At 44.1% G+C, this 9,059-nt stretch overlaps 2 protein-coding genes across 3 annotated transcripts; one reads left to right on the top strand and one right to left on the bottom strand.

Annotated features, from left to right (window-relative positions):
• Positions 1-414: 414 nt before the first annotated feature.
• On the top strand, positions 415-2,298 carry LOC111075265 (U2 small nuclear ribonucleoprotein auxiliary factor 35 kDa subunit-related protein 2). Of its 2 annotated transcripts, XM_022368429.2 has the most exons (5): positions 415-506; positions 568-1,386; positions 1,448-1,551; positions 1,672-1,828; positions 1,888-2,298. In XM_022368429.2, exons 1-5 carry the CDS (start codon positions 493-495, stop codon positions 2,288-2,290), a joined length of 1,497 nt encoding a protein of 498 aa, XP_022224121.2. In that variant the 5' UTR covers positions 415-492; the 3' UTR covers positions 2,291-2,298. The 2 variants fall into 2 exon arrangements, with proteins under 2 accessions (XP_022224121.2, XP_022224122.2); XM_022368430.2 differs by lacking the exon at positions 1,888-2,298 and having other exon boundaries at positions 1,448-1,576; positions 1,702-1,794.
• Positions 2,299-2,311: 13 nt separating this feature from the next.
• On the bottom strand, positions 2,312-7,824 carry LOC111075266. The gene is made up of 3 exons (XM_022368431.2): positions 7,719-7,824; positions 5,488-5,623; positions 2,312-3,321 (listed from the first exon to the last, which is right to left on the bottom strand). The coding sequence occupies exons 2-3, from the start codon at positions 5,621-5,623 to the stop codon at positions 2,759-2,761; spliced, it is 699 nt and encodes a 232-aa protein (XP_022224123.1). The 5' UTR covers positions 7,719-7,824; the 3' UTR covers positions 2,312-2,758.
• Between the last annotated feature and the right edge of the window lie 1,235 nt (positions 7,825-9,059).

Genomic DNA, 9,059 nt, shown 5'->3' with positions numbered 1-9,059 from the left:
ACTCGGCTATTGATGCTGATCAAGAATATATATATATATATATATATATATATAAGAATATATATACCATGAAAATAAAAAATACTTGTTTAGTTGTTGGCAGCATGTTAAGGGCTGGCTACATTTTTTATTAAATTGGCAGCATGTTATATTATGGGCAACATGTTTTTAATAAATTTACAACATGTTTTTGCAACCGTGGCGCCACTATAATCATATAACTGGTATACTGCTATAAATCTCAAACTTGGCAATTTATGGACAACATGCTTTTAATAAATTGGCAACATGTTATTTTATGGGTAACATGTTTATAATAAATTGGCAGCATTTTATCTTATGTTAAGTGGTTGACAACATGTTATTTCGTTGGCAGCACGCTGTTAGTACATTGGCAGCATGTTAAGTGTTTATACAGGGCTTGAGTGGGTTAAGCGCTCAGTATTCTTGGTCACACTGTAAGTATTGTTTTGTTTTGTTCGCTCGCAAAAAATGCCGGGAAAAAGGTAAATTATTCATTAATATGCATTAATACGCATTAAAAAACGCATTTGCAATGCATTCCAGAGCTCGACGCCAGCTGATTAAGAAGAAACAAAGGCAACGGAGACGCCAGAAGCATGCCAAAGAGCGTGACAGGCAGGAGCAAGAAGCAGAAGCAAGAAAGCTGGAAGACTGCGCCTACCAGCAATGGCTTACAAAGCAGGCGGCGCTTGAGGATTTCCAGCGTTTGGCTGCGGAGCGCCAACAGCAGGAAGAGGAGGAAGCCTGGCTACGACGTGAAGCCCTCGCCCAACGCCAATTTCGTTTGGATGCGGCCAAACGGCAGCAGGAGGAGGCGGAAATGGAACGTTTGCGGGATGAAGAGGCAAAGGCGCTGGCTAAACGAGAAGAGGAGCAGAAAAAGCGGCGTCAGGAACGGCAGAAGTTTGCCGAAAAGGCTGCCAGCGAATTCGAATCAATGATGAAAAGTATGGACGAATACTTGCACAACGCCAAGCAGGCAAAGCCACCGGACCATCTGTTGCGTATGGTAGATACGCACCCCGAAGAGCGACCCTGCGAATTCTTCACTCGCACAAACTCTTGCCGTTACGGCCAAAGCTGCACCTTCAACCACAGACGTCCCATGTTGGGAAGGATCCTCTTGATCCGCCACTTCTTCAACCATTCGCTGCTGCAGAACAAGAAAGTGCACAAAGAGTACGCCAGCGGCGATGAAGGCTTGGAGCAGACGGAGCACGATCTGCGCAGCGACTACGATGAGTTCTTCAGCGACGCGGTCACAGAGCTGGAGAAGTTCGGCAAAATTGTCAATTTTCGTGCTGTGAGGAATACGCTGGAACATCTCAGTGGTCATGTCTTTGTTGAATACGCGAATGAAAAGTTTGTCTTGCCCTTTCATCCATAAAAGTGTTGCTTAATTCATTTCTCGTTCCTTTTCCAGATGTGCCTTGCGTGCCTTTATCAATCTGCAAGGTCGCTACTATGCCTCCAGGCGCCTCAACGTGGAGTTCTCCAATCTTTACCACTGGCGTGGCGCAGTCTGCGGTACGTGACCTGCATGCCAAGAGCCGTATCCTTTGACAAAACAAAACAAACCAAACCATTACCAATCACGCTTATCTTATTTATTATACCATTTTTATGCAAATCTATTGATTCTTAAAGGTTTGTCCTTAACACGCAAATGTCCCAAAGGTAATAGCTGCGGCTATCTGCATTTGTTTCGCAATCCAAACAATTTGTTCAACAAGGATTTGGAGTACACGACCACACCAAGAAGTGCTCGCAATTCGGGAAAGTCTCCCCTGCCCAAGACTCCAAGGTAAGGATATCTACAGTACGCCATTTCATAATTACTGATTCTACATTCCACTGGAGCAGCTGGAATGATGGTGACGATGATCGCGGCAGGAACTGGCGCTGGTCGGAGAGTCCGGAACTGGAACTGGAGAACTCCAAGGCTTTGAGCAATCACATTCAAAAGTCAAGAAGAGATCACGATCTCAAGAGTCCCCGCCACACTGAGCATCATTCCCGATCAAGAAATGGCAGTGATCGTAGGCCAGATTGCAGTTCATCCAGATCTAAACGCGAATACTCTTCAAGAGGAGATCGCAGCTCCTACAAATCATATAATGACTGCCACTCCTCCAGATCTAGTCGTGATAGTAGTCCTAGTCCCAGTCCCAGAGCATATGGCGGAAAGTCCCACCAAGAATGGAGTTGCCGCAGTGAGCACAGTCGCTCCAGATCCCCTCAGGCCCATAAAAGACTTCGAAAATAAAAACTAAAGTATTCATTTAAATTTGTTTTATGGGATCTTTACAAAATTTTATTCAATCTCTTTGTGGGGTGCAGGAGGAAATATGAGTGTCTCAAACAAGAATACTAAAGAGATTTTCAATTTGTTGTATAGATGAAAGTCAGAGCAAAGTTCCAGTATAAATATTTCGTCTCAATTGGAGTTTAACGTGCAAAATTGGCAGTATCGGAACGAGATGGTGAAATATAGTATAGTTGTCGGGAAGGGAATACGAGTGAGTGCTGGTGGGGAGGGGGTGGTGAGGGAAGGAGCACATATACATATGTGGTATGCATGTAGGTGGTAAGATCGGAAATTATAAATTCTAAAGTCTATTTGTCTTGCTTTCTTCCGTTTTCGTCGTACACATACAAACAAAAATTATACAAAAACTCGTTTAAGGAATATTATAATAAGTAGCTTTAAAATTAGGCAAACAACACGACCTTCTTATAGACGAATGCCAGGATTTGTGGCAGCCACATAGCGCAGCAGCTCCTCGTTGTCCTCACAGATGACGGGCTTCTCGTGGTAGCAGGCAACATCGTGCCATGCGATGCCATCATTGTACACGTTGTTCAGCACGGACAGACACTGCTCCTTGGTCTGGTTGATGTCGTACTCGGCATTGTCGGGCTGTGGACGCTTCTTGTGACCGGTCTGCGACCAGGGATTGTAGCCCCATCCCTGAGGAATGCGGTTGGTGGCCTGAATCTTCTCGCGAGTTGCGGACCAGAACCATCCATAGACGCTCTTGGGCTCCAGATCGGGACGGTTCTCGCAGCCAGCAAAGTCACAAATGCGGCCCGCTGTCCAGATATAGGGCACATCGTTCTGCTGAATCACACGGAAGATCAGATTGTTTTTCTCTTGGGTCTCCAAAGCCACCAGGTCCATGCAGTATTCGCGGCACAGGTTACGGCCATCCAGCCAGTCGACCTTCTTGTTGGCCAAAGCGGGCACGTGGGTGGTTAGGAACATGTTTTTGCCGCGGTAGGAGAACTCCTTGGGGCCTGCAACAAAAGATAGAGAGTGTGATTAGCCTGGGTGTGGCACAATACCGGTTATCATTGTCCCCGAGTTCAATTTCAATTTCAATTTTTCAATGCGAATCCCAATGCAATGGACTTGTACCTGTACCTCCACTGCCCCATCCATTGGCGAAAAGGCAAAAACGCCATGGGGCTTACACAACTTCCCCACTCGAAGCCTCGAGGGGTTACGCAATCTTCGCAATTTATGCAGCATGCTTCTTTTTTTGCGCTGCTACTGCTGCTGCTGCTGCCACACCGAGAGCTGGAGCTAACTGTCTGCCTCTGTTTTGTGCCTCGCAAAAGGTTTTGTGTGCCTTTGTTTGTCTACGGGGAACAACAATGGGAGGCGAGGCCCCCGCGCTTCCTACAACCCAGTCGTGGTGGTGGTTCATCTGGTGGCACATCTGTGAGGCCATTGTGCCACCAGTCGTCAGTTCCTCCTGCTTCTGCTGCTCTTTCTCGAACTTGTTTCACTTCGCTGCCTCCGTTTGGCTACTGCACCTCTTCGCCAGCTTCCATTTGATTAGCTATATGTACATATGTGCGATATGCCACGCCCCAAGCCCCCCTTCCTCTAGCCCGTTGCCTGTTTCCACTGCTGCTGGCACGCGTCATTAGCCGCGCTCTTTAAGCCGCTTTTACAGCGGCGCCGTTGCAGCCGTCACTTTTGCAATTTCCAGCCTCTGACTTCACGTCAAATCAGCTTAAGTCTCCGCATAATGGCCTTATTTGCCATTGTTTGCACATTATTATTTATTTAAGCTGCCGCTTCCAATTTCCCCATCACACATTTCCAGGCTCTTTTGTGGTGTCGTGTGGCACCCAGGTCAAGGCAATAAACAAAAAGTACACAACATTCAATGCTCAATGCCTCACTTTCTTTGGCTGTAGTATAAGTACTCATATTTTCCTAACTTGGAAAAAAAAACTTGCATAATAATCAGGTAGTAGTTTTTTGCGATTGGCATCTGTAAATGAGCTGTTAATTTCCACAGAAAACCCCCTCGTCTCACTCGAATATGGCTCAGACAAACCAAGCGCCTAGAAATACGATTGCCCCTTGTCGAATATGATTTAGAAAAACCAGAAAAAGACCGTTTTCGAATGTTAATGATGAAGCGAATGCATGCCTGGGAGAGTGCTATTGTTGTTCGTCTACAAAAGGCAATTAAGTTTTGAATAGTTAATCAGTTGATTTAACTATTTGAGACCTAAAAAACTTGCGCCTGCATAACTGGAAATTTCTAAAAAAAAAAAAAGATGAAAGATCTAAATCGCAGCAGCGTCGGAGCAACAGCTTGAACAACAAAACTGGAAATGCAACTTTGTGACGCCCCAAAATTAAGTTGCATGTTTAACTGCTCGACCTGTATATGCTCACATACTCGTACACGTATGAATGTATGTATGTATATATTTTGCTGTGTGAATGAGCGTGTATTAGGGTTTGTCTAATTAGCAATAACTGCAAAGTGTTCATTAGTGTACCGGATATGCAGTGATGATGATGCTATTGTTTAAGCGTTTTGCCTGAACCCTGATGCAATTTTTGCAATCTCAAGCGATGACTGGCAGCACCAATTACGTGCAGGGTACGGGTACGTGAGAGACAGCCAGCGGCAGCTCTTGCACTGGAAGTAAGAGTGTTTCCAACTATGCAAGGATCTAGTTTTTTCAGTTCTTGATAGTTTTTATGGTGCCAAATGGAGTAATAAAATATAACAAGTTCTCTTTCGAAAATATATGCAATTGATGAAGAAATAGCCCGCAACTGGTTCTGCGTGTAGGACGGACCCGCTCCCGTTGAACTAGAGCTCACGTCAGAGCTCACACCGAAACAAGCTTTGTGGAATTTATTTATTTAACAAAAAATGGCAGGCAAAGAAAGTGTGTAAAAACTATTAAACCAAATGGTAACAAAACACGTCAGCGACCTTCAGGCCAGCCCCCGCACCACTGCTGTGGTGCTGTGGCTACACCCACACGTCGCATTGCCCAACGATTTCAAGTGCAAACTTGGAAAACGATGAGACAACTGCCATGTGCTTAACATTCTCAACACGTTCCCCGCACTTTTACTTTTCGCCCAATGCATTTTTGAGTCCCATTTATATCTAAACTTTGAATCTATTTTGGGATACTTACGGCTGGCGCACTTGGCGGGCACGGGCAGTGAGAGGAAGCGACCCGGCTTGGTCGCTGTCGTTGTTGTGGTGGTTCTGGCCGCATTGCCGCAGGCCGCCACCACGCAGAAAGTCGCTAACGCCAAAGTGACTTTCATCTGCAAATACCAAAAAGAAGAATAGGTTGAAAAAGCGTGATTAAAACGTTTGTAAATAAGTCAAAGTGAAATATGGCAAGACAAGCCATTCATTTGTCGGATTTGGCAAGTTTTTCGTACAGTTAAAGATGGAGATACGGGCTACAGCTACGGATATGTTAATTGTTGACACGTTGTCATTAACATAAATTTGTACACGATTATTGAGCGATAAAGATGCCATTCCGCACCGCGCCCTTTTGTCCGCTTCACCAATGCGTGCGTATACGCAATTTTGTATAAATTTTCAACTCGATGGCAAATCAAAGATGTAAGCTGGCGTGTGAGATCGGTTTTTATGTCAAGGATGCGCAACCGGTTGCCCCCGGGGGCACTTGAGAGCGGCCACTGACACACTGCCACACTGACTACCAAGCGCCGATGGCTGCTGGCTGCTGGCGTTGGCTGACGGTGGCGACGACACTTGAGACTTTATTATTTTTATTGTGGCGCAGTGGCAACGTGATCAGCATCGAGCATCAAGCGGCCAGCCACAGCGGCAGCATCGTCAGCACATCAGATTATTCATAAGTAACATAAATGAGTTTACCGAAGCATGAGATACCCTTGTAGAGCCACTGTTTGACTTGCAAGACTTGTTCTTTGATCAAAGAAATTTGATCTATGCAAAAGATTTAGCCAAGGGACATCGGAAAGTGTTTCATTCTCTGCCTGACAAACATCTCGTCAAAATATTAATAGCTCGTACCAAGTAGGGTATACAAATTCATTTAGCATCTGCATCAGCTTTAGCGGCAGCAGCAGCCACAGCAAACATGTTGATTACACAAGCTTTGGGGCTGACCTTAACTGGTTTTATTGACTTTTTATCGCCTGCTTTCCGACGTTGCGTGTCTGCAGGTCCGGCTGGGCTAGAACCTTCCACGCTTTTAGCATTTCAATTAAACTCGACGCTATTTCTTCCTTCCTACTCCAACTGATGCTAATGCTATTTATCGCGTTTATTTGACCGCCTGTTGTCCGTTGATTTGGCAACTATAAATCATTAATGACTCCGCTTATCAACGGTGGCCAGTGGCTGATTTGGAAATTCAAAGAAATCAATTTCATGCATAATGAAAAGTGGATTTCAAAGCATGGCCTGCCTATTATCTATTTCATTTTTGACAGCGACATTTTCGGAAATCCGAACTGAAGAGTTTAAAAATGAAACGCGCCTCTCTGTCCATCCATCGGTCAAACAAACGAATGTGGAAATATGCATTTCAATATCTACGAGTATTATTGTTTCTTTTTTTTCGGTTTATCGTCATTTTGTTTGTTCATTTGTTGCGTTTTGTAATTTGTCCATCAGCGCCTTGCCACTCCATCGTTTCCCCGTTTCCCATTCCTCGTTTCATGCATGTTAATAAATCAGTCGACCAGGCTGATGATGCATTTAATTATATGGATTGCTATGGCTATTGGGCTCCACAAACAGACCCGTCAGTCAGTGCCCTTTAAAGCCTGTCCGTGTAATCGTGTGTTTCTCTTTTTCAGCCCTTTTTCGTCAAGAGGTTATGGGTTATGAAAATTTTCATCTGCAGCTTGCGCAAACTTTTCAATGGAATGCATCATTTTTAGTGGGAACTGCTTAAAGTTTGACCAGAAAAATATAACTATGAAATTCTTTGGAATCTTCGGGCTAATTTTCCATTTCAAATAAAAGACTTAGGAAGCAAACTTCTTTCTTGAAATGATGCAGATCACACGTTTCTTGTTCTTGGCACAGAAATATTAGCATTTGAACAAATGACTGAAGCAACGAACTCGTTTTCTGAAGATTCTCCCGTCAAAGCAAATTAGTTCTCATTTATTCTGGTCTTTCAAGTTCTGAATTGGGTTTTTTTTTGTTGTATGTTTGTCTCGGGATGGGTTTATCAAGTTTGCATATCCTTGAACAGCTCACAGCACTTCAATTGTTTCGGTTATATATTTTATCACACACTTGTCTGGTAGTCCTTCGATTGTTCACACACACATACAATATGCATGTATGTTATATGTATAGTATATAGAGACACTGTATATCCTTGGACGCGGGTCTGGCGCTTACCTTTGCTTGCTTTTCGGGTAACACTTCACACCGCTGTATTGTCCACTCTTTCAAAGGGAGACAACCAGACGAGACCAGACGCAAACGAAAACAAAAGTCAATTGGCAGCAGCAAAGTGTTTTATAGTCGAGATCCCCCTACCAGGTGCGACTTCGTGCAGCTTTGAAAAGCTGCGATGGTGACGGCGAGTCAGAGTTCGGCTTTCGGCCTCAGCTTCGGCTTCGGCAGCAGCAGCAGCAGCAGCTTCGTCAAGCTTTATGGCTTAAAGCAACAAAATCTCTACGAGATGAGTTGGCCAGAACATCTTTCAGACGATGGCGACAACTCTTGTCTATAAATATTTATACCCCGAGACGTTCTTTTTTTTTTTTGTTAGCGTTTTTTCTTATTTATTTACTTTTTATTTAAAGCAAGCTTTTGTCTCAAACTGTAGTTTGATCGTTTTTTATAGCTCAACACAGATATATCCATTAAGTAGTGGATCGTTGTAGTGCCTGGCACTCGATTCGAGCCCGAGTACGAGTATATCCCAACATTTTGTTATAGACGTATTTCCAAATTGATTTATGCAAACACTTGGCGCACCTTCTGCTCATCCATCTCCCTGCCTGCCTCATATATCAAATTTGTGTGTTTTTTTTTTGTATAGAGTGTTTCTGCTAGGCCTTGATCTTGAAAAGCCTTTCGAAATGCCATTAAAACAAAAAACACTGATGATTTGGCTTCTTTTTTTCGGCTATTGGCTTCCGCGCTCGGCCTTTGCGCACGCGCTGAAAGCGGTTCGATTCGATCGCGTCTCCGCTGATTTGTTGTTTCTTTCCGAAAATATTCCAAAAAATTGCGGATTTGTTTAATTGCCATGTGAATGAACTGGCTGTTTCTTTTTTTGGGGAAAGGATGGTCGCACACATTGGGTCTCGTAAACGCCCCCGCTTTGATGGGGCCCCCCCTTGGGTGCTTGGCAGTGCCAGCCGGATCTGAGAGTTATTCGGGTTTTGTTCTTAAAAAGTTGTAGAGTTTTATATGTGTTGCCTTTTTTATTTTCGCTCATAAATATGCAAATTAATTTCTTGATTATGTAATTTATTATGTGTCTGTGTGCGAGTGAATCCCCCCTGAGCCGCTACCCCGCTGAAATCATTTGGGATTGATTTGGTTCGCATTTTTTGTCACAAGACGCATCTTGGGGGGCAAGTTCAAGTTGAAAATCCTGTTTAATTGTCATCATCAACTTGACATTTGACGGATTTTGAACCCGTGACTCTTGGACAGCTCTAATGTTTAACCTTACAACCAGCGACGGGGTGACGGGTGACTCTTTTGACGCTCGCTTTTCGTATA

This window comes from Drosophila obscura, unplaced genomic scaffold (assembly GCF_018151105.1).
Source record: "Drosophila obscura isolate BZ-5 IFL unplaced genomic scaffold, ASM1815110v1 contig_200, whole genome shotgun sequence".
Lineage (NCBI taxonomy): Eukaryota > Metazoa > Arthropoda > Insecta > Diptera > Drosophilidae > Drosophila > Drosophila obscura.
This window is presented reverse-complemented; position numbering and strand designations above follow the sequence as displayed.

Excerpts from the sequence above, each read along its gene's own strand:
- LOC111075265 (XM_022368429.2), top strand. Across the intron at positions 1,552-1,671 it reads CTGGCGTGGCGCAGTCTGCG|GTTTGTCCTTAACACGCAAA; the intron begins GTACGTGACCTG and ends TGATTCTTAAAG. Across the intron at positions 1,829-1,887 it reads CCCCTGCCCAAGACTCCAAG|CTGGAATGATGGTGACGATG; the intron begins GTAAGGATATCT and ends CCACTGGAGCAG.
- LOC111075266 (XM_022368431.2), bottom strand. The coding sequence starts at position 5,623 with ATGAAAGTCACTTTGGCGTTAGCGACTTTCTGCGTGGTGGCGGCCTGC. Across the intron at positions 3,322-5,487 it reads GCCCGCCAAGTGCGCCAGCC|GCCCCAAGGAGTTCTCCTAC; the intron begins GTAAGTATCCCA and ends CTTTTGTTGCAG.